Source organism: Ovis canadensis, chromosome 9, assembly GCF_042477335.2.
Source record: "Ovis canadensis isolate MfBH-ARS-UI-01 breed Bighorn chromosome 9, ARS-UI_OviCan_v2, whole genome shotgun sequence".
Classification (NCBI taxonomy): domain Eukaryota; kingdom Metazoa; phylum Chordata; class Mammalia; order Artiodactyla; family Bovidae; genus Ovis; species Ovis canadensis.
This window is the reverse complement of record NC_091253.1, coordinates 74,341,362-74,367,725: the sequence shown is the minus strand read 5'-3', so window position 1 is coordinate 74,367,725 and position 26,364 is coordinate 74,341,362. Positions and strand designations below refer to the sequence as shown.

General features: G+C 35.2%; 1 protein-coding gene across 2 annotated transcripts in view; it reads right to left on the bottom strand.

Annotated features, from left to right (window-relative positions):
- Window positions 1-26,364, bottom strand: part of CSMD3 (CUB and Sushi multiple domains 3) — a 1,383,361-nt gene that overhangs the window by 963,186 nt on the left and 393,811 nt on the right. For both annotated transcript variants that reach the window (XM_069601113.1, XM_069601114.1), the window contains exon 5: window positions 15,711-15,918. In XM_069601113.1, the coding sequence (XP_069457214.1) occupies window positions 15,711-15,918 (208 nt within the window). The remainder of the gene's footprint in view (window positions 1-15,710; window positions 15,919-26,364) is intronic.

Sequence of the window (26,364 nt, the reverse complement as noted above, 5' to 3'; positions counted from 1 at the left end):
GTATTTTATTTTATTTTGTTTCTCTTTGAGAAAATTATTTTGAAAATATTATGAGTTAGATAAAACCACTGCATCACTTTCTTATTCTATTTGAAGACTAAGGGATGGACAAGATCCTCATAAGAATTACATCTATATGTAAATGCCACAGAGAAGATGTATTCACCAAACACCTTCAGAACCATCTCACTACATATAAGAAATTAAGCCAGGTCTCCTTTTAAAGCAAAGGGTAAAAGGAAAGAAAAAAAAAATGATTTGAACACTAGTTAATTTGTACCTGTTACTTTCTGAAACATCCAAGATTATGGATGCAAAGCCTGTGAGAACATCTTTTGTTTCACAGGCAGCATGTATTTTAGATTAATGAAAATGCTACTTTGGACAAGGATCAGAATATTTTAGCAATCCTGACGCAGGAAGTATATGTGAAGGGTGTTTTTTTTTTGTTTGTTTTGTTTTTTGCCCTTTATCTTTTCAAAGAATATTCACTGAGTTGGCCAAAAAGTTCGTTCAAGCTTTTCCATGTCATCTTACAGAAAAACTTAAAGGAACTGATTGGCCAATCTATCTTCATGGGAAATAAATGGGAAAACAGTGTCAGACTTTATTTTGGGGGCTCCAAAATCACTGCAGATGGTGACTGCTGCCATGAAATTAAAAGACGCTTACTCCTTGGAAGCAAAGTTATGACCAACCTAGATAGCATATTCAAAAGCAGAGGCATGACTTTGCCAACCAGTCTGGTCAACACATGGTTTTTCCAGTAGCTGGACTGTGAAGAAAGCTTAGCACTGAAGAAATGATGCTTTTGAACTGTGGTGTTGGAGCAGACTCTTGAGAGTCCCTTGGACTGCAAGGAGATCAAACCAGTCCTGGGTGTTCCTTGGAAGGACTGATGCTGAAGCTGAAACTCCAATACTTTAGCCACCTCATGTGAGTGGTTGACTCATTGGAAAAGACCCTGATGCTGGAAGGGATTGGAGGAAGGAGGAGAAGGGGACAACAGAGGATGAGATGGCTGGATGGCATCACTGACTCGATGGATATGAGTTTGAGTGAACTCCGGGAGTTGGTGATGGACAGGGAGGCCTGGCGTGCTGCAATCCATGGGGTTGCAGAGTTGGACACAACTGAGTTGCTGAACTGAACTGAATATTATCCTAAGCTACCCCTAGAAATCAAATATTAAAATAAAACATATGACTGAGATTGTAAAAATAACTTGGAATTTTTCAAAATAAATATAATTATTCAGTACATATTGAAGAAAATATTTGGGCAAATATATTCTTAATAATTATAAGATTCAGTTCAGTTTAGTTCAGTTCAGTTCAGGTCAGTTCAGGGTCGTGTCCGACTCTTTGCGACCCCATGAATCACAGCACACCAGGCCTCCCTGTCCATCCCCAACTCCCGGAGTTCACTCAGATTCATGTCCATCGAGTCAGTGATGCCATCCAGCCATCTCATCCTCTGTCGTCCCCTTCTCCTCCTGCCCCCAATCCCTCCCAGCATCAAAGTCTTTTCCAATGAGTCAACTCTTCGCATGAAGTGGCCAAAGTACTGGAGTTTCAGCTTTAGCATCATTCCTTCCAAAGAAATCCCAGGGCTGATCTCCTTCAGAATGGGCTGGTTAGCAAAGTTTAAATTATTGTATTAACACAAAATCTTCATTTATATTTTCACCACAGGTAATCTTATTTTCAGTGAACTTCCTAGCAGTAGTGAAATAATTACCAGAACAATTCACCCTAGTATTAAACTTTGATTTTTCTTCAATTTAAGTTAGTTTCATCTTTTTCTAAGTAGAGAGAATACTGGAGAAGGCAACAGCACCCCACTCCAGCACTCCTGCCTGGAAAACCCAATGGACGGAGGAGCCTGGTGGGCTGCAGTCCATGGGGTTGCTAAGAGTCAGACACAATTGAGCGACTTCACTGTTACTTTTCACTTTCATGAATTGGAGAAGGAAATGGCAGCCCACTCCAGTGCTTTTGCCTGGAGAATCTCAGGGACGGGGGAGCCTGGTGGGCTGCCGTCTATGGGGTCACACAAAGTTGGACATGACTCAACAACTTAGCAGCACCAGCAGCAGAGAGAATATTATATAGAGGGACTGCCAAATTTGCATTTGAAGTTTGAAGTAACACAGTAAGTTTAAAGGATTTTACATTTTGTCTGAAGAAAAATGAAATGCCTTAAGTATGAGAAATAGTACATCACTATTTTTTTACAAATTTAGATGATGGCAAATCATACAGGCATGATAGAGCTGAAAAGCTACACACTAGAAGGACATACTCCAAAATTTTATTGAAGTAAAAATTAAGTAGCACTTTCCCATTCAATATTATTTTTTGGATTTCTCTGAAGAGTCACTTATGCCATTGATTTATTTCTCTATTATGACATTCTGACTTCTTAATCACTTATAACAAGGTACTCTTATTTAAGTGTATTGTTGCAGAGAAACCTGAAGTGATTATCTTCCAAACTATACATATAATATATTAATGTCTTCTAAATTTATAATAAACTACCTTGGTATTTTAAAATATTTTCCTTTCTTTACGTTCTACCACTCTCAAGTAAACGCACTCTATCTCTAGGCCTGAATATAGCACCTTCTGCCTCATTCTTTGGTACTGTGGGCAAGTGCTCTTATTAGTTCTTTTTCATTAGCAATCAACATGGCCTCTGGTGCATATACTGAGTGATGTCTGCCAAACAGATGGATTTCAGCACCTCTTAAATGAAGGTTGTCCTTGAATCCTTGAACAAATTTTATATACTATATGAAAGAGCTTAGCTATACCTTTAAAAGTCCTTTGAAACTGGAAAGAATTATTGAAAATTACTGTTAATTCATTAATTCCCAATGGATTTAATCAAAAAGTACCAAAAATTAGGTATCTTAAGACAACAGAGTTTTATTATCACACAGTTCTATACACAGAATTTTGAAATCAAAGGTCAGCAGCACTATGTATGCTCTGTCCTACTGAAGAATCCTGCATTACTTCTTCCTAGCTTGCATAAGGTTGTTGGAAATCCTTTTCAGTCCTTAGCTCTAGATATGTAATTTCAATCTCTGCTTCAGCATCACATATTCCTTCTCTCCCCGTATGTCTATATCCAAATTTTGTTCTAATAATGGTGACAATCAATGTATTAGGGCCCACATTAAAATATAAACTGACCTTATCTAAAGTTGAACATATCTGCAAAGACTGTATTTCCAAATAAGGTCACATTTACAGACACAACAGACTTGGGTCTGAATATATATTTTTAAGGGAAACATAATTCTACTCCCTAAATGTTGGAACAAAACGTGGCAGGATTAACAGATATAGCATAAGCAGGAATTTCATGTAACTGGCTCTAAGACTATTATCTTTCAACATCCAATTCAGGGCCTAAAGCTCTTTGCAAGTTTCCCTCTCAACCACAATCTGAATGGCTCTCCATTTTGTGAATTCATAAGTACTTTTAACCAGTATCTTCTATTTGGTGCTTTTACACCTTTCTTCAAAATACAAACACACACACACACACACACACACATATATATGTATATATAATACAAAATATAAAAACTAGGCTGCTTATTATTATATTTTTTTCTTTTAAAGATACTATAAACTTTTAGAATACTCTTACATGTAATAGTTACTTAGAAATAATTAAATTCAACACTTTCCATTATGTTTTATTTAACATGATGAATCTTAACATGATTACATAGGGGAAACAAACATAATGATGTCTAAAAACCACAACATTATGTGTGTCCAGATAATTAAATGTGGGGCAAAAAGGTATTTTGTACAGCAAAGGAAACCAGAAACAAAACAAAAAGACAAACAACTGAATGGGAAAATACACTTGCAAATGAATCAAATGAGAATATACTGCTTATAAAAGACGTGCTTTAGGGCAAAGGACACATACAGATTGAAAGCAGGGATGGAAAAAAGGTATTTCATGCAGACAGAAATGATAAGAAAGTGGGGGTAACAATATTCATATCAGACAAAATGGACTTTAAAACATAGAAAGATAAGGACAGTAAATAATGAAAAAAGGATCAATAGGAAAAGACATTACACTCATTAAAATATAAACACCTTATACAGGAGCACCTAAATACATAAAACAATACTAAGAGACATAAAGGGAGAAACTGACAGAAATACAATAATAGGAGACCTTAACACCCTACTCACATCAATGGAACAGATCTTCCAAATAGAAAATCGATAAGGCCACAAAGATTCTTACAGTAGGACTTAATTGATATTTTCAAGAAATTACATTTTAAAAATTCAGAATTCATTTTCTTCTCAAGTGCAAATGAAACTTTCTCTGGGAGAGACTATCTAATAGGAGATAGAACAAGTCTCAACAATAAGAGGACAGGAATTATTTCAAGCATCTTTTCTGACCAAAATGGCATGAAACTGAAATTAATCTCAGAAAGATAAACAAACAAACAAGTAAAAAAAGATTACATGTGGAATGAGCAACATAAGACTAAAAAACAATGGGTCAATGATGAAATCAAAGAAGAAATTTAAAACATACTTTGACAATTCAGTGCTAGTAATGCAATGTAGAACATTACATACATATAATTAAGATTGTTGTACATTATATATCAAAGAAATAAATTCTAAGAGCTCTCATCACAATGGAAAATCGTTTCTATCTTTAATTTTATATCTTTATGAGATGATGGAGTTTATTAAACTTACTGTGATAATGATTTCATGATGTACATCAGTCAAATCATTATGTTATACTTACATAGTGCTGTGTGTCAATTATATCTCAATAAGACTGGAAAAATAAAAAAAAATACTTTGACAAAAATTACAAAACAAACCAGTACAAATCTGTGAGATACAACAAAAGCAGCTCTAAGAAGGAATTTCATGCAATACAGGCCTTCCTCAAAAAACAAGAAAAATCTCAAATAACAACCTAACATATCACCTAGAAGAATTAGAAAAAGAGGAACAAACAAAACCTAAAGTTTGCAGAAGAATGGGGAAAAAAAATTAAAGTTAAAAGAGGAAATAGATTAGACATTCACAAAATAGGAGAAAAAATTCAATAAAAACAAGAGCTAATTCTTTGAAAGGATAAAAAAAATCAACAAACCTCTGCGCAGACTCATGAAGAAGAAAAGAGAGCCTCAAATAAAATAAGAAAAGAAAGAGGAGAAATAATAACCTATAAAAGATATACCAAAAATAAATAAATAAGAGAATACAATGAAAAAATAAATGCCAACAAATCAAAAATGAATCAAGAAGAAAAAGATAATCTGAACAGACTGATCACTACAAGTGAAATAGAATCTGTAACTTAAAAAAAAAAAAAACCTCCTTGTAAACAAAATCCAGGACTGGACAGCTTAACTGGGGAAAGTTACCAAACATGCAAAAAAGAACTTATACCAATCCATCTCAAATTTCTTCCAAAACATTACAGAGGGGCCATTCTCAAAGTCATTCTAGAAACCATCACCCTGATACCAAAAATAGACAAAGACACTACCAAAAAGTAAAACCATAAGTCAGTATCTTTGATGAATACAGATGCAAAAATTCTCAACAAAATATTGGCAGACCAAATACAAAAACACCTAAAATGTATCATACATCTTGGCCTGGGTGGATTCATTTCAAGGTCAGAAGGATGATCCAATATATACAAAGCAATCAATGTGACACACCATACCAACAAAAAGAAAAACAAAAAGCAAATGATTGTCTCAATAGATGTAGAAAAAGCATTTAACAAAATTCAGCACACATACAGATGATTAACAAGCTCATGAAAAGATGCTTAACATTGCTATTATAATTATAATAGTGTCTGACTCTTTGTGACTCCATGCACTGTAGCCTACCAGGCTCCTCTGTCCATGGGATTTTCCAGGCAATAGTACTGGAGTGGATTGCCATTTCCTTCTCCAGGGGATCTTCCCAACCCAGGGATTGAACCCAGGTCTCCCACATTGTAGACAGACACTTTACAGTCTGAGCCACCAGGAAAGCTTTATTATAAGTATTAGAGAAATACAAAGCAAAACTACAGTGAGGTATCATCTCTCACTGGTCAGGATGGCTATCATCAAAAATCTAGAAACAATAAATGCTGGAGTGAGTACTGAGAAAAGGGAACCCTTCTACACTTTTGGCAGAGTGTAAACTGAAACAACTACCATGGAAAACAGTACGGAAGTTCCTCAATAAACTAAAAATAGAACCATCATAAGACTCAGAAAACCCACACCTTGACATATACCAGAAGCAAACCATAATTCCAAAAGATAGATGCACCCCAGTGTTCACAGCAGCACTATTTATGACAGCCAGGACATGGAAGTAGCCTAAATGACCATCAGTGGAAGAATGCATAAAGATGATGCAGTAAATATTTACAATGGAACATTACTCAGCCACAAAATGTAATGAGATTAGGTCATTTTCAGAGACTTGGATGGACCTAGACAATGTCATATAGAGGGAATTCAGTCAGAAAGAGAAAAACAAATATTGTATAATATCACTTATATAAATGGTAAAGATGATCTTATCTGAGAAGCAGAAACAGAGACAGTCTTAGAGAACAAATGTATGGATAGCAAAGGGGAAGGAAGTGGGAAGAATTGGGAGATTGTGATGCACACATATATACTACCAATGCTATGTATAAAATAGATAACTAATAAGAACATACTGAAGAGCACAGGAAATGACATAATGCACTGTGGTGACCTGAATGAGAAGGAAGTTCAAAAGGGAGGGAATATATGTATATGTTTGGTTGATTCATTTTGCCATAAAGTAGAAACTAACACAACATTGTAAAACAACTGTACTCCAATAAAAATAATTTTTAAAAAGAAGTAAATAAAAATAGAGAAAAATTAAAAATAAAAGGCAACCCTCAGAATGGGAGAATATATTTGCAAATGAAGCAACCAACAAGGGATTAACATCCAAAATATCCAAACAGCTCATTCAACTCAAAAAAAAAAAATAACTGAATCAAAAATTGGGGACAAGATCTAAACATACATTTCTCCAAAGAAACCATACAGATGGTGAGAAACAACATGAAAAGATGCTCAACATCACTAAATATTAGAGAAATACAACTAAAACTATAATGAGAGATCACCTCAGGCTAGTCAGAATGGCTATTATCAAAATATCTACAAAACATAAATGCTGGAATCTGCAATGTATATAAGCAATTCATACAACTCAGTAACAGAAAAAAAGACAGCCCAATCAAAAAATGGGTAGAAGACCTAGATAAACATTTCTCCAAAGAAGATATACAGATAGCCAGTAAACACATGAAAAGATGTTCAACATCACTAATTATTAGAGAAATTCAAATCAAAAGAACAGTGAGATATCAACTCACACCAGTCAGAATGGACATAGTCAAAAAAAAATCAACAAACAATAAATGCTGGAGAGGTTGCAGAGAAAACAAAACACTCTTACATTGTTGACGGGAATGTAAATTGATACAGCCACTACAAAGAACAGTATGGAGATTCCTTAAACAACTAGGAATAAAACTATCATATGGACCAGCAATCCTACTATTGGGCATATACCCTGCGAACACCATAACTGAAAAAGACACATGTATCCCAAAGTTCATATTAGCACTCTTTACTCCATAGCTAGCACATGAAAGGAACCTGGACATTCATCCATCAATGGATGAATACTCAATGGACAGATGAATGGATAAAGAAGATGTGGTACATGTATATAAACGGATATTACTTAGTCATTAAAAAGAATGAATCTGAGTCAGTTCTAGAGAGGTGGATAAACTTAGAGCCTGTGATACAGAGTGCAGTAAGTCATAAAGAGAAAAACAATTATCATGTATTAATGCATATATAAGGAATTGAGAAAAGTTGTTTTGATGAACTTAAGTTGCAGAGAAGGAATAGATATGCAGATATAGATAAATGACTTGTGGACACAACTGGAGAAGGAAAGAGTGGGATGAATGGGGAAAGAAGAAACAATATATAATTTATTATATAATAATAAAAATACAATATATTTTACACTACCATGTGTAAAATAGATAGTAAGAAGATGCTATATAACACAGGAAGTCCAGCTTGGAACTCTGTAATGACCTAGAGGGACAGCATGGGGGGTAGGAAGGAGGCTCAAGAGGGAAGAGATACATATTTAACTATGGCTGATCAGTACTGTTGTATGGCAGAAACCAACACAACACTGTAAAACAGTTTTTCTACAATCAAAAATATTTTTTTATAGTTTCTGGTCTTACATTTAGATCTTTAATTCATTTTGAGTTTATTTTTGTGTGGGGTGTTAGAAAGTGATCTAGTTTCATTCTTTTACAAGTGGTTGACCAGTTTTCCCAGCACCACTTGTTAAAGAGATTGTCTTTACTCCATTGTATATTCTTGCCTCCTTTGTCAAAGATAAGGTGTCCATATGTGTGTGGATTTATCTCTGGGCTTTCTATTTTGTGAGAGGGAGAGGGTGGGATGATTTGGGAGAATGGCATTCTAACATGTATACTATCATGTAAGAATTGAATCGCCAGTCTATGTCTGACGCAGGATACAGCATGCTTGGGGCTGGTGCATGGGGATGACCCAGCGAGATGTTATGGGGAGGGAGGCGGGAGGGGGGTTCATGTTTGGGAACACATGTAAGAATTAAAGATTTTAAAATTAAAAAAATAAAAAACTAAAAAAAAAAGAATTAAAGATTTTAAAATTAAAAAAATAAAAAACTAAAAATTTTTTTTTAATAAATAAAAAAATGAATGCTGTAGAGGGTGTGGAGAAAAGGGAAATCTCTGACACTATTCACTGGAATGTAAATTGGTACAGCCATTATGGAGAACATTACAGAAGTCTTAAAGAAAAATAAAAACAGAACTACCATATGACCCATAAATTTCACTTCTGGGCATATACCTGGAAAAAAACATAATTCAAAAATACACCGACCTCAATGTTTACAGCAGCACTATTTACGATAGCCAGGAAATGGAAATAATATAAATGTCCATTAATAGAAGAATGGATAAAGAAGATGTGGTAAATATGGATGCTATACTAATATGTATTTATGTTGTTATTATTGTTCAGTTGCTCAGTCAGGTCTAACTCTGTGTGACCATATGGACTGCAGAACACCAGGCTCCCCTATCTTTAACTATCTCCTTGAGTTTGCTGAAACTCATGTCTAGTGAATGTGCCATCCAACTATCTCATCCTCCGTCATCCCCTTCTTCTGCCTTCAGTCTTGCCCAGCATCAGCATCTTTTCCAATGAGTCAGCTCTTCCCATCTTTGCTTCAGGTGGCCAAAGTACTGGAGTTTCAGCTTCAGCATCAGTTCTTCCAATGAATATTCAGGGCTGGTATCCTTTAGGATTGACCGGTTTGATCACCTTGCTGTCCAAAGGACTATCAAGACTCTTCTCCAGTATCACAGTTTGAAAGCATCAATTCCTCAGAGCTCACTTTTACTTTTCACTTTCATGCATTGAAGAAGGAAATGGCAACCCACTCCAGTGTTCTTGCCTGGAGAATCCTAGGGATGCGGGAGCCTGGTGGGCTGCAGTCTATGGGGCCGCACAGAGTCGGACACGACTGAAGCAACTTAGCAGCAGCAGCAGCAACAGCCTTCTTTATGATCCAACTCTCTTATCCATACATGATTACTGGAAAAATCACAGCTTTGACTATATGGACAATTGGCAGCAAAGTGATGTCTCTGCTTTTTAATACACTGTCTAGGTTTGTCAGTTTTCTTTCCCAAGAAGCACATATCTTTTAATTTCCTGGCTGCAGTCACTATCCACAATGATTCTGGAGCCCAAGAAAATAAAGTCTGTCACTGCTTCCATTTTTTCCCCATCTATTTGTCATGAAGTGATGGGACTGGATGGCGTGATCTCAGCTTTTTTTAAATGTTGAGTTTTAAGCCAACTTTTTCACTCTCCTTTCACCCTCATCAGGACTCTCCTTAGTTCCTCTTCACTTTCTGCCACAAGGGCAGTGCCATTTGAGGTTATTGATATTTCTCACAGCAATCTTTTCTCCAGCTTGAGCCTCATCCAGCCCAGTATTTCTCATGATGTACTCTGCATAGAAGTTAAATAAGCACGGTGACCACATACAGCCTTGACATACTCCATTCCCAATTTTGAACTAGTTTGGTGTTCCATGACTGGTTCTAATTATTGCTTATTGACCTGCATACAGGCTACTCAGGAGGCAGGTAAGGTGGTCTGGTATTCCCATCTCTTTAAGAATATTCTAGTTTTTTGTGATCACACAGTCAAAGTCTTTGGTGTAATAATGAAGTAGATGTTCTTCTGGAATTTCCTTGCTTTTTCTAAGATTCAGGGGATGTTGGCAAATTGATCTCTGGTTTCTCTGCCCTTTTAAAATCCAGCCTGTACATCTGGGAGTTCTCGTACTGTTCACGTACTGTTGAAGCCGAACTTGTAGGATTTTGAGCGTTAGTTTGCGAGCATGTGAGATGAGTATAATTGTGTTGTAGTTTGAACATTCACTGGTATTGCCTTTCTTTGGGAATGGAATGGAAAATGAATTTTTCCAGTCCTGTGGCCACTGCTGAGCTTTGCAAATTTGCTGGAGTATGAGTGCACCAGTTTCACAGCATGATCTTTTAGGATTTGAAATACCTCAGCTGGAATTCAATCACCTCCACCAGCTTTGTTCATAGTGATGCTTCCTAAGGCCCACTTGACTTTGTACTCCAGGATGTCTGACTCTAGTTGAGTGATCACACTATCATGGTTATCTCGGTCATTATAATCTTTTTTATATAGTTCTTGGGTATTCTTGCTACCTCTTATTAATATCTTCTGCTTCTGTTAGGTCCATACCATTTCTGTCCTTTATTGTGCCCATCTTTGCATGAAATGTTCCCTTGATATCTCTAATTTTCTTGAAGAGATCTCTAGTCTTTTCCATTCTATTGTTTTCCTCTATTTCTTTGCATTGTTTACTTAGGAAGGCTTTATTATCTCTCCTTGCTATTCTTTGGAACTCTGCATTCAGATAGATATATCTTTCCTTTTTTCCTTTGCCTTTGGTTTCTCTTCTTTCTTGATTTAGGTCACTTCTGAATGACCTAGTGGTTTTCCATACTTTATTCAATGTGTGTGTGTCTGTGTGTATTTACACATATAGTCACCATATCTGAGGTGGTTTAATAGAATATTACTAAGCCATAAAAAAGGAACACAATAATGTCATTTGCAGAGGAGTGAATAGACCTTGAAACTGATGTACAGAGTGAAGTAAGTCAGAAAGAGAAAAAAAATCATATCATATATCACTTTTATGTGGAATCTAGAAAAATGATACAGATGAACTTATTTTCAAAGCAGAAATAAAGACAAACATGTAGAGATAAAACTTACGGATGCCAAGTGGGAAAGAGTGGGTGGAATGAATTGGGAGACAGAGATCAACATATATACACTATCATGCACGAAATAGATAACTAATGAAACCGACTTTATAGCACAGGGAACTCTACTCAGTGCTCTTTTGTAACCTAAATGTGAAGGAAATCTAAAAAAGAGGGGATACATGCATATATATAAATGATTCACTTTGCTGTATAGAAGAAAGCAATACAACACTGTAAAGCAATTATGCTCCAATTTTTTTTAAAGAATACTCTGAAAAAGAAGTCAGAGAGGAAATATCATGTATTTAAATTGAAATGCTCTTTTAAAAAAACTTTCAAAATGCTTCTCTCAGTAGTTCCCAGTTATTTGTGTTAATTCTGGTTTCATCTATTATGCAATCTTTATTTTAGTGGATGAGCAAGCAAGGCATGTACGTTTTCTAGGGGCAGTCAAACAGGTTTTCCTTAAGGTAGAAAAAAATACATTCAGATGTACTAAAAATGGTAAATTAACCATACTAGGGATTCTTAGATATCTATAAGAAGTTTTATTTGATGCAAATTCATATTTAGGGATAAACTAAATATCTAGTAGGAACTTTAGGCATTTAAAAGCATTAATCCATATTGTCCTATTCATATGTCAGAGTTTTAGGCTTTCAAAATGTTTTACTGATATATGGCATATATTTTTGAGAAAGACCTGGTTGTATGCATAACAAGAATTACTTTTGTCAAAAATTACACTGCAGTAACTATTAGAAGATCTTGGTTTTCATCCTGAATTGTCAACATACACAATAAGCCTCAAAACATATTTCCCTCAAAGAACCCTGGGCAGCTGGATCCCTAAAATCCCTCTGGCTCTTACCATTTAATGAGTACTCTATTTGTCTAAAGAGAGGCAACCATTTTGGAAGAATGGGTAAGGAAAACGTAGCATACACATATAAAGAAATAACATTCAACCGTAGGAAATAAGGATCCTGCTATATTCAACAATACAGATGAACCTTAAGGACGTTACATTAAATGAAATAAGCCAGCCACAGAAGAACAAATACTGCATGATTTTGCTTATATGAGATATCTTACATAGTTACAGAAACTGAGAGTGTAATAGTATTTGCCAATGGCTGGGGGGAAAGGAAATGGATATTTGCTATCCACTAGAATTAAAGTTTTAGTTATGTAAAACAGGTAAGTTCTATTCTACAGATCTGCTTTTCAATATTGTGCCTATGGTTAAGAACACTGTATTGTACACTTAAAATTTTGCTAAGAAGGTAGATCTTATGTTAAATTCTCTTATCACAGCAATGAATGTTAATTCAAAATTATAGAACCACAATACATATTTAATCAAATTATTTTACTGCTGTGAATAAGCAACAATAATATACAGAACCACAGCTTCTTCACTGTACATTTTAGTCTCATAATTGTCATAAATAAGGTGGTAAAGAGAAATACCTGTTTGATACGATTAGTATCGGAGAAGGCAGTGGCACCCCACTCCAGTATTCTGGAGCATTCTGCTCCTGACATGGAAAATCCCATGGACAGAGGAGCCTGGAAGGCTGTAGTCCATGGGGTTGCTGAGGGTTGGACACAACTGAGCGACTTCACTTTCACTTTTCACTTTCATGAATTGGAGAAGGAAATGGCAACCCACTCCAGTATTCTTGCCTAGAGAATCCCAGGGATAGGGGAGGCTGGTGGGCTGCTGTCTATGGGGTCACACAGAGTCGGACACGACTGAAGTGACTTAGCAGCAGCAGCAGGATTAGTATATGTAATATTTATTTTGTAGAATGAAATTATAGTCTGTTACTTCTAATAAACTTATCTTATTTAGTTGGATAATTGTTGATTCACTAATGCAATCTTTGGGCTATCCATTATATAAATCCATACCATATATATAAATGTATATATTACAGAATTAGTTTGATTAGTTTCATATACCATGTTAATTTGACTTTCAGTTTGTTGAGTGGTAAGAAATATTTTAGCTCTTGTAGGATGGCTTATAGGACAGTTATATTGACAGTTACGATACTGATAAAACCAAACTTACTGTTTTACTTGCCATAGCAATGAGTGGAATAATCTGGTTTGCAGACTACTAATTTCATGTCTATAGCATATAAATCAATACATTTGTGCAGGAGCTTGTAAATCTGCACTTCAACAAACACTGAAGGTAATTCTGATGTAAATATTACAAACACACACACACACACAAAACCCCATATGAGAAATACTGTTAAACTTGGAATTATTAGCATATATTTGTCTGTCATTTAGTCGCTAACTCATGTCCAACTCTTTTGCGACTCCATGGACTGGAGCCCACCAGGTTCCTCTGTCCATGGGATTTTCCAGGCAGGAATACTGGAGTGGGTTGTCATTTCCTTCTCCAGGGGATGTTCCCAAGCCAGGGAATGAACCCATGTCTCCTGCATTGGCAGACGGATTATTTACCGCTGAGCCACCAGGGAAGCCATTAGCATATATATATATATAAAATGTACATATTCCAAACATATGAAAGATAGTACACGATATAGGTGTGTATAGAGATAGTACACTAATGTGTACATATGTGCGTGTATATCTAATTTATGTGTTTGCATATAATATATGGGCCTCTGTGGTGGCTCAGCAGTTAGGAATCCACCTGCAATGCAGGAGATCTGGGTTCAATCCCTGAGTCAGGAAGATCCCCTGGAGAAGGAAATAGCTACCCAGTTAGGTATTCTTGCCTGGAAAATCCCATAGACAGAGGAGCCTGGTGGGCTACAATCCATGGGGTCACAAAAGAAACACACACATATTTACCTAGTGTCCTTTCAATGGCAATCTGTAATGTCGTCTTATTCCTCCTTCTTCATACTTCTCTTGCCTATATGACACCTTATCCCTTGTATTTCCTCCTATCTCTCTTCCTCCTACCTTTTAGACTCCTATCAAGGTGCTTTTGTTTTTTTACCATCAATATCAAGTACTTATCAGTTGTGCTTCTACTCACAGCTACTGAATCATATAAATAGATACTGTTTATCAGATGGCTTTAATATGTCTCAAAGAGACTGCAAACTACTTATATCTAAAACAACTCTCAATAATCACAGTATTTCTATTCGAAACTTGACCTTTCTTCAACATTTTCCAACTCAGTATATCTCTGGCCTTCACCAGTTTATGCCAGCTAGAAAATGATGTTTTATTAGAACACCACCTTCTTTAACATTCTTCATTACAGAGGTCTTTATCATTATACCTCCTAAATATCTACCAAGTCATTCTACTTCTTTATCGCCATCAATATCATCCTAATACAAGCTATCATGATTTTTTTCTTGAATTACAGCAATCACCTCTTAAGAGGTTTTCTGTAGCTAATCTAGCCTCACTTCAAATCAGTCCCTATACTTCAGTAAGAATCATCATCTGAAAATGCAAACCTCTTCATTTAATTGATTTTGATAAAAATCTTTCAATAAATTCTCAGCATTCTTATCAAATTTTTACATTTCTCAAAATACACTTTTAATCTAGATTTTACCTATGACTTCATTTCACTAATTCCACCATTCTTCACTCAATTACTGATTTTACTTTACACTTCAATGATAACAGTGCATTAAAAATTTTAAAACAGAATAAAAATGTATTTTCTTTTTAAAAATATTATATCCTAAAATTATGTTCTGAAAACTCTGCAGTTTCATGAGGCCATGTCTTGAATTTCTAAAGAAATAGATCATATTCACCCATATCATAGGGTTCAATTTTTGCCTTCAAATATCATGGTACATAAAAGATCTACTTACAAAACAAAAGGCAAATTATTTCCAAGACTATTCAATTAATTTGAAAAGAAATGCCAAATATGAACTGGCACACTAAGGAACAAAACTGTAGGAACAACTCTTATTCCCTTTCACAAGTTTTGATAAAAATCAAATTATTTTTCATTGATTGATAAACAAATACTTGGTGAAATGCTTCATCTTTTAAAATTCCACTCTATATATCAGTACCCAATCTTCAAAATTTCCTCAGTTCTGATAATTACTCTTTATAATTTTCCTGCATCTGTTAATTTTTTAAGATATCTAATTATTTAAAGGCCCAAATATAGTTGTTCTTGAATCCAAATTTTGTCTCAGGCAATGACATCAATGCTAAGTTGATAGAAACTGTCTACTTACCATATTGTAGGTGGCTCAGAACCTTCTATTTCTAAGTAATCATATTTTTCTTCCATTTGGAAATCAGTAAATATGAGTGAAATTGTATCCCCAGGTTCTGCTACAATGGTCCAAGTGCAATCAGCATTATTATGGTACTCATTAGGAAAACTAGGGCTTGATATGATGCCACTAGATCCTCTCATTGTTCCTCCACATGCATCTTCAGCTGTTGAAACAAAAATGAGATGTTCAGATATAAATCATTGAGAGAAATGTGGTTAAATCAATTGTTAATATTACTGAATAAAGGTAACAGGACAAATGTTGTGAAACCAAATGCACATTATACTAATAGAGATTAAATAAAATGTTAAGTTTATAAAAATTTTAAATCACATATATAAATATAAATGCTATCATGACTGGGCTTCCGGGTGGTGCTGAAAGTGAAAGTGAAGTAGCTCAGTCATGTCCGACTATTTGTTACCCCGTGGGCTGTAGCCTACCAGGCTCCTCCCTCCATGGGATTCTCCAGGCAAGAATACTAGAGTGGGTTGCCATTTCCTTCTCCAGGGGATCTTCCTGACCCAGGGATCGAATCCCGGTCTCCTGCATTGCAGGCAGACACTTTAACCTCTGAGCCACTAGTGCTCCTGGGTGGCGGTAGTGGTAAAAATCCACCACTGTGAATCCACTGTGAGTGCAGGACATGCAAGAGAGGTCAGTTTGATCTCTGAGTAGGGAAGATCCCCTAGAGTAGGAAATGGCAAATGGCAACACAGACAGAGGAGCCTGGCAGGCTACAGGCCATGGAATCACAAAGACTCAGACATGACTGAGCAAGGAAGGATGGAAGGATAGGCTATCATGATTATTTTATAACCATTGGTTGAAATAGCAATGATGTAAATAAAAATCTATACTCCAATCAGAGCTCAGAGTAAAAGAATTAAGATTCTCTTTTCATTGATTAGATGGTGGAGTAAAACAAAAGAAACATTGTTCTTAAGGTCTAAAATGGGAAATTTTGAGTCACTTTGTGCATATTCATGATAGGTCTCAGCTTTGTTTTTATTCCCTTAATGTAGTTATGTACCAAATATATAATATGAAAGAATATAATAAAAAATAAATTTTTGCCATTGACATTCAAAAGTTATTGAAAATGATTGTAGAAATGCAATTTAAATAAAATACATCACATATCTAGGGCACTTTAATTAGAAAGAAATAATATAGCAACTACAATAATATACTCAGCAACACATTTTAGTAACATATTCCCTATGACTATGAAGCAATGTAAGCATATTTTGCTACATATTCATATGATACATGTATACACCATAGATAAGAAAGCCTTCCTCAGTGATCAATGCAAAGAAATAGAGGAAAACAACAGAATGAGAAAAAGAAAAACTAGAGATCTCTTCAAGAAAATTAGAGATACCAAGGGAATATTTCAGGCAAAGATGGGCTTGATAAAGGACAGAGATGGTACGGACCTAACAGAAGCAGAAGATATTAAGACGAGGTGGCAAGAATACACAGAAGAACTGTAAAAAAAGATCTTCATGACCCAGATAATCACGATGCTGTGATCACTCACCTAGAGCCAGATGTCCTGGAATGTGAAGTCAAGTGGGCCTTAGAAAACATCACTACTAACAAAGCTAGTAGAGGTGATGGAATTCCAGTTGAGCTATTAACTCAACAATTAAAAAACTAAGATAATGCCATCTGGTCCCATCATTTTATGGCAAATAGATAGGGGAGAAATGGTAACAGTGACAGATTTTATTTTCTTGGGCTCTAAAATCACTGTGCACAGTGATTGCAGCCATGAAAATAAAAGACTTACTCCTTGGAAGAAAACCCATGACAAACCTAGAGAACATATTAAAAGCAGAGACATCATTTTGCTGACAATGGTCTGTATAGTCAAAGCTATCGTGTTTACAGTAGTCATGTAGGATATGAGAGTTGGACCATAAAGAGGACTGAACACCAAAGAATTGTTGTTCTCAGATCGTGGTGCTTGAGCACATTGATTCTTGAGAGTCCCTTGGACTGCAAGGAGATCAAATCAATCAATCCTAAAGGAAATCAACCCTGAATATTCACTGGAATGGCTGATGCTGAAACTAAAGCTCCAATACTTTGGCCACCTGATGCGAATAGCCTACTCACTGGACAAGAGCCTGATGCTGGGAAAGATTGAAGACAAAAGGAAAAGATGGCAGCAGAGAATGAGATGGGTTAGATAACAAAACCAAATCAATGAACATGAATTTTAGCAAATTCCAAGAGATAGTGGAGGGCAGAGGAGCCTGGCATACTGCAGTCCATGAGTTCACAAAAAGTTGGACATGATTTAGTGACTGAACAACAAAAACATGGTAGATTTACTTTTAGTTTCTTAAGGAACCTTCATAATGTTCTCCACAGTGGCTGTACCAATTTCCAAAAACAGTGTAGGAGTGTTCCCTTTTCTCCACACCTTCTCCAGCATATATTGTTTTTCAATTTTTTGGTAATAGCCATTCTTACTGGTGTGAGGTGATAACTCATTTTAGTTTTGATATGTATATCTTTAATAATTAGTGATGCTGAACATCTTTTCATGTGGCTCTTGGCCATCTGTATGTCATTTTTGGAGAAATGTCTATTTAGGTCTCTGTCTATTTTTTTCTTTGCCCTTATTTTTATTTATTTATTTTTTATGATATTCAGCCATATGAACTGTTTGTAAATTTTGGAGACTAATCCCTGTCAGCTACCTCATTTGTAAATATTTTATCCCATTCTGTGGGTCTTCTTTTCATTTTATTTATGGTTTCCTTTGCTGTGCAAAAGCTTTTGAGTTTAATTAGGTCCCATTTGTTTATTTTCATTTTTATTTCCATGAGTTTGGGAGACAGACTGTAAAATATGTTGCTGTGATTTATGTCATAGAGTGTTCTATGTTTGTCTCTAAGAATTAAAAAATGTCCAGTCTCATATTTAGGTCTTAATCCATTATGAACTTATTTTTTGTGTATGGTGTTAAAGAATGTTTTATTTATTTATTTTTTCACATGCAGCCATCCAGCTTTTCCAGCACCATTCACTGAAAATACTTTATTTCCTCCATTGTATAGTGTTGCCTCCTTTGTTGTAAATTAACGGACCATAAGTGTGTGTGTTTATTTCTGGGCTTTCTATCCTGATCTGTTGATCAGGGTATTTCTATTTTTGTGCCAGTACAACACTGTTTTGATGATTATACCTTTGTAGTATAGTCTGAAATCAGGGAGCCTGATTCCACCAGCTCCATTTTTCTTTCTCAAGACTGGTTTCGCTATTTGAGGTCTTCTGGTTTCCATACAGATTTTAAGATTTTTTTGGTTCTAGTTCTGTGAAAAATGCCATAGGTCATTTGATACAGATTACACTGAATCTGTAGATTGCCTTGGGCAGTATAGTGATTTTGACAAAATTGATTCTTTCAATCCAAAAAAAGGGAATATCTTTTCATCTGATGGTCTCATATTCAATTTCTTTCAACAGCATCTTATAGTTTTGGGAGTTCAGTAAAGGTCTTTTGTCTCCTAAGTAGGGTTTACTCCAAGGGGATTTTATTCTTTTTGATACAATTATAATGGGATTGCTTTTTGTATTTCTCTTCCTGATCTTTCTTTTATATATTTTATTTATTTATTTATTTATTTATTTATGTATTTTAATTTTAAAATCTTTAATTCTTACATGCATTCCCAAACATGAACCGCCCTCCCACCTCCCTCCCCATAACATCTCTCTGGGTCATCCCCATGCACCAGCCCCAAGCATGCTGTATCCTGCGTCAGACATTGACTGGCGATTCGATTCTTACATGATAGTATGCATATTAGAATGCCATTCTCCCAAATCATCCCACCCTCTCCCTCTCCCTCTGAGTCCAAAAGTCCGTTATACACATCTGTGTCTCTTTCCCTGTCTTGCATACAGGGTCGTCATTGCCATCTTCCTAAATTCCATATATATGTGTTAGTATACTGTATTGGTGTTTTTCTTTCTGGCTTACTTCACTCTTTATAATTGGCTCCAGTTTCATCCATCTCATCAGACCTGATTCAAATGTATTCTTTTTAATGGCTGAGTAATACTCCATTGTGTATATGTACCACAGCTTTCTTATCCATTCATCTGCTGATGGACATCTAGGTTGCTTCCATGTCCTGGCTATTATAAACAGTGCTGTAATGAACATTGGGGTACATGTGTCTCTTTCAATTCTGGTTTCCTCGGTGTGTATGCCCAGCAGTGGGATTGCTGGGTCATATGGCAGTTCTATTTGCAATTTTTTAAGGAATCTCCACACTGTTCTCCATAGTGGCTGTACTAGTTTGCATTCCCACCAACAGTGTAGGAGGGTTCCCTTTTCTCCACACCCTCTGCAGCATTTATTGCTTGCAGATTTTTGGATCGCAGACATTCTGACTGGTGTGAAGTGGTACCTCATTGTGGTTTTGATTTGCATTTCTCTAATAATGAGTGATGCTGAGCATCTTTTCATGTGTTTGTTAGCCATCTATATGTCTTCTTTGGAGAAATGTCTATTTAGTTCTTTGGCCCATTTTTTGATTGGGTCGTGTATTTTTCTGGAATTGAGCTGCATAAGTTGCTTGTATATTTTTGAGATTAGTTGTTTGTCAGTTGCTTCATTTGCTATTATTTTCTCCCATTCAGAAGGCTGTCTTTTCACCTTGCTTATATTTTCCTTTGTTGTGCAGAAGGTTTTAATTTTAGTTAGATCCCATTTGTTTAGTTTTGCTTTTATTTCCAGTATTCTGGGAGGTGGATCATAGAGGATCCTGCTGTGATTTGTGTCTGAGAGTGTTTTGCCTATGTTCTCCCCTAGGAGTTTTATAGTTTCTGGTCTTACATTTAGATCTTTAATCCATTTTCAGTTTATTTTTGTGTGCAGTGTTAGAAAGTGTTCTAGTTTCATTCTTTTACAAGTGGTTGACCAGTTTTCCCAGCACCACTTGTTAAAGAGATTGTCTTTACTCTATTGTATATTCTTGCCTCCTTTGTCAAAGATAAGGTGTCCATATGAGTGTGGATTTGTCTCTGGGCTTTCAATTTTGTTCCACTGATGTATATTTCTGTCTCTGTGCCAGTACCATACTGTCTTGATGACTGTGGCTTTGTAGTAGAGCCTGAAGTCAGGCAAGTTGATTCCTCCAGTTCCATTCTTCTTTCTCAAGATTGCTTTGGCAATTCGAGGTTTTTTGTATTCCCATACAAATCTTGAAATTATTTGTTCTAGTTCTGTGAAAAATATCGCTGGTAGCTTGATAGGGATTGCATTGGATTTGTAAATTGCTTTGGGTAGTAAACTTATTTTCACTATATTGATTCTTCCGATCCATGAACATGGTATATTTCTCCATTTATTAGTGTCCTCTTTGATTTCTTTCATCAGTGTTTTATAGTTTTCTATATATAGGTCTTTAGTTTCTTTAGGTAGATATATTCCTAAGTATTTTATTCTTTTCGTTGCAATGGTGAATGGAATTGTTTCCTTAATTTCTTTTTCTACTTTCTCATTATTAGTGTATAGGAATGCAAGGGATTTCTGTGTGTTGATTTTATATCCTGCAACTTTACTATATTCATTGGTGAGCTCTAGTAATCTTAACAGACCCATCACAAGCAAGGAAATTGAAACTGTAATCAGTAATCTTCCAGCAAACAAAAGCCCAGGTCCAGACGGCTTCACAGCTGAATTCTTCCAAAAATTTTGATAAGAGCTAACACCTATCCTACTCAAAATCTTCCAGAAAATTGCAGAGGAAGGTAAGCTTTCAAACTCATTCTATGAGGCCACCATCTCCCTAATACCAAAACCTGACAAAGATGTCACAAAAAAAGAAAACTACAGGCCAATATCACTGATGAACATAGATGCAAAAATCCTCAACAAAATTCTAGCAATCAGAATCCAACAACACATTTAAAAGATCATATACCATGACCAAGTGGGCTTTATCCCAGGGATGCAAGGATTCTTCAATATCCACAAATCAGTCAATGTAATTCACCACATTAACAAATTGAAAAATAAAAACCATATGATTATCTCAGTAGATGCAGAGAGGACCTTTGACAAAATTCAACATCCATTTATGATAAAAACTCTCCAGAAAGCAGGAATAGAAGGAACATACCTCGACATAATAAAAGCTATATATGACAAACCCACAGCAAACATTATCCTCAATGGTGAAAAATTGAAAGCATTTCCCCTAAAGTCAGGAACAAGACAAGGGTGCCCACTTTTACTGCTACTATTCAACATAGTTCTGGAAGTTTTGGCCACAGCAATCACAGAAGAAAAAGAAATAAAAGGAATCCAAATTGGAAAAGAAGAAGTAAAACTCTCACTGTTTGCAGATTACATGATCCTCTACATGGAAAACCCTAAAGACTCTTCCTAATCTTTCATTGTTAGGTTACAGAAATGCAACAGATTTCTGTGTATTAATTTTATATCCTGCAACTTTACAAAATTAATCAATGAGGCCTAGTAGTCTTCTGGTAGTGTCTTTAGGATTTTCTATGTATAGTATCATGTCATCTGCAAACAATGGCAGTTTAACTTTTTTTCCAATTTGGATCCCATTCATTTCTTTTTGTTCCCTGATTGATGTTGCTAGTACTTCCAAGACTATGTTGAATAAAAGTGGTCTGATTGGGCACTTTCGTCTTATTACTTATCTTAGAGAAATGGAGGACTAGATGGTTTCACAGGCAAATTCTCCCTGGTGACTCAGACAGTAAAGGTCTGCCTGCAATGCAGGAGACCTGGGTTTGATCCCTGGGTCAAGAAGATCCCCTGGAGGAGGAAATGGCAACACACTTCGGTACTCTTGCATGGGAATTTCCATGGATGGAGGAGCCGGGTAGGCTACAGTCCATGGGATCACAAAGAGGCAGATATGACTGAGCATCTTCACTGGTTTATAGAAGAGCCAACATTCATCCTTCTGAAACGGTTATAAAAAATTGCAGAGGAAGGAAAACTCCCAGTCATATTCTATGAGGCCACATTTACCTTGATACCACAATCAGACAAACATATACAAAAAAGAAAATTACAGGCCAACGTCACTGATGAACATAGACACAAAATACTAGCAATCTGAATCCAATTATACATTAAAAGGATCATGATCAAGACAGATTTATCCCAGGGATGCAATAATTTTTCAATATCTTCAAAGCAATCAGTGTGATATATAACATCAACAAACTGAAGAATAAAAACTATAAAAACTATATGATCATCTAAATAGATACAAAATAAGCTTTTGACAAAATTCAGCACCCATTTATGATAAAACTCTCCAGAAAGTGGACACAGAAGGGAATATACCTCAACAAATAAAGGCCGTATCTGACAGCTAACATCATACTAAATGATGAATGTGCTGTGCTTAATTACTCAGTCGTGTCCAAATCTTTGTGACCCCATGGACTGTATCCAGGGGATTCTCCAGGCAAGAATACTGGAATGCTGAAAGCAATTCCTCTAAAATCAGGAATAAAACAAGGATGTCCACTCTCGCCACTTTTGTTCATTGCATATGCTCAATGTTAGCTGTGAGTTTGTTGGGAATTTTTTAATCACAGTTTCAGTTTCAGTACTTCTAAATGGTCTGTTCATATTTTTTATTCATTCTCTTTATTTCTTGATGAATATTGTTAAAAGTTTATCAATTTTGTTTATTTTCTCCAAAAACCAGCTTTTAGTTTCATGGATCTTTGCTAATATTTTCTTCATTTCTATTTAATTTATTTCTGCCATAATCTTTTTGACTTTTTTTCCTTCTAACAATTTTAGCTTTTACTTGTTCTTCTATTATTGCTTTAGCTGTAAATTAGGTTGTTTGTGATTTTTCTTATTTCCTTATGTAACACTGTACTGCTATTAACTTCCCCATTAGAATTGCTTGTATTGCATCCCATAGGTTTGGAATCATTGTGCTTTCATTTTCATTTCATTCTCTAGGTGTTTTTTATTTCTGCTTTGATTTCTTCAATGATCCACTGGTTGAAAGTAAAAGTGTTAGTCGCTCAAGTCGTGCAGACTGTAGCCTGCCAGTTACTCTGTCCATGGAATTCTTTAGGCATGAATACTGAAGTGGGCTGCCATTTCTTTCTCCATGGGATCTCCCCGACCCAGGGATCAAACTCAGGTCTCTTAAATTGCAGCCAGATTCTTTACCATCTGAGCCACCAGGGAAACCCTATTCAGTAACAAATTGCTTAGCCTCTATGTGTTTGTGTTTTATACAGCTTTTTTTGTAGTTTATTACTAATCTCATAGCTTCATGGACAGAATAGACATTTGATATGACTTCAGTTCTCTTAAATTTACTGAAGCTCACTTTGTAGCCAGTGTGTGGTCAATCCTGGAGAATGTTCCATGTGCACAAACTAAGAATGTGAATTCTGCTACTTTTGAATGTAACGCATTTTAAGTAACAATTAAGTCTATCTGGTTTAATGTGTCATCTAAAAGCCCTGTTTTCCCTTGTATACCTATATCAATATATGTATGTTTTATAATATATATAAAATATATAGTCATAATAATTAATATTGATAATAAATTATAATTGTGATTAATAACAATAATTAATAAATAGTAGTCACAATAATATAATATATAATCAATAATTACTTTCAATATAAATGTATTAAATGCTCCAACCAAAAGACAGAGAGTGGCTGAATGGATACTAAAACAAGACCACATATATGCTATCCACAAGAGATCCACTTCAGACCAAGGGACATATATAGACTGAAAGTGGGGGGATGGAAAAGATATTCCATGCAAATGGAAATCAAAAGAAAACTGAAGTTACAACAGACATTTCATATAAAATAAACCATAAAATAAAGACTGTTATAGAGACAAAGGACATTATATAATGATCAAGTGATCAAAACAAGAAGACATAACAATTGTAAACTTACAGGCGCCTAACATAGGAGTACCTCAATATAGAAGGCAAGTACTAATAGCCATGAATAGAGAAATCGACAGGAACACAACAGTAGTGGAAGACTTTAACATTCAATGTTAAGCAATGGACAGATGATGCATCTATTTTTGTTCACATCACATCTGTATTATTAAAGAAAGACTGACATATAGTAGAGATTTATATGAATTTATTGAATTAAATATGAAATTAATGAATATATATATACTTATTTAAGGTGATCATCAAATTAAACTCTAATTTCTGAGACATCTATGGAGTAGCATAAAAAGAAAACACAAGTTATATGTCACTGTTCCAAAAGAGGATAATTGATAATTGGAACAAAAAGTCAAAACAAAGTAGGAGGATGAGAATACTTGCCAAATAAATTTTAAGAATTGTTGAAAGAAAATTTAGATCTATGTAAATAAATAGACATTCCATGTTTTCAAACAGTAACCTAAAAATGTCAATTCTCCCCAGATTAATCTGTAATTTTAGTGTAATCCCAATCAAAATTTTTGAATGTGCATGTGAGCATGTGTGGATACAAGTATGTAAACTGACAAACTATTTTTAAAATTTACCTAGAAATTCAAAAGGCTAATAAGCGTATCTAAAATAATATTAAAGAGGAAATAAATTTAAGTTATCAGCATTAAGACTTATTGTTATAAAGCTACACTAATCAAAACAATGAGGGATTAAAAGTAAATATAAATCAGTCAACCAATGGAACAGAAAAAAACTTCAGAAAAATACATACATATATATATATATATATACATATATATATATATATATATGACAGCATTGCATGACCTATGTTTGGTTAAATCCACAGAAGCAGAATTCAGCTAACCCACAGAGGTGTGTGTGTGTGTGTCTGACTCTGCAATACGATTGAATATAGCCTGCCCCACTCCTCTATCCATGGGATTTTCCAGGCAAGAATACTGAGGTGAATTGCCATTTCCTCTTTGAGGGCATCTTCCAGACACAGGTATAGAACTCACATCTCCTGTCTCCTGCATTGGCAGGCAGATTCTTTATCAGCGAGCTAAAAATAAAAACTTATATGCAAATTCCAACTGTGCTGGAGTCCATGTCCCTCACCCCCATATTGTTCGAGTCAGCTACATGTTACATTAGTATTGACAAAATGTACAACACATTGAGATATAGCCACTTAACAATTACATACTTTTTATGTTTATCAAGAAATTTGTTCTTATGTAAATTACTGAAATTTGATACCTTGATGATATTCTTCTTTTTTAATATTATTTTCTAAACTAAAGAAGTATTCGTATTTTTTTGTATCTCAAATGTATATTCTTAGCAACAAAGCTCTGGATGTATTTTTAGCCTTATTTAATACATGTTACTTCTTTTTTTCTTTCTTTCTTTCTTTGGAAGGGATGGAATGGTATAGTCTACAACTATCTGGTGACATGAGATGGATGAAATGGAAAATTATGCAGATTACTATTGTATATTTTTGTTGATGACTGTTCTTTAACTTCTTTAACTGTTCTTTAACTAATAAAATGTCATGTCTAAAAACAGTGTTTTTCATATACATGTGAATGTGTTGATCAAAATTACATTTTCATTTGATCAATTTT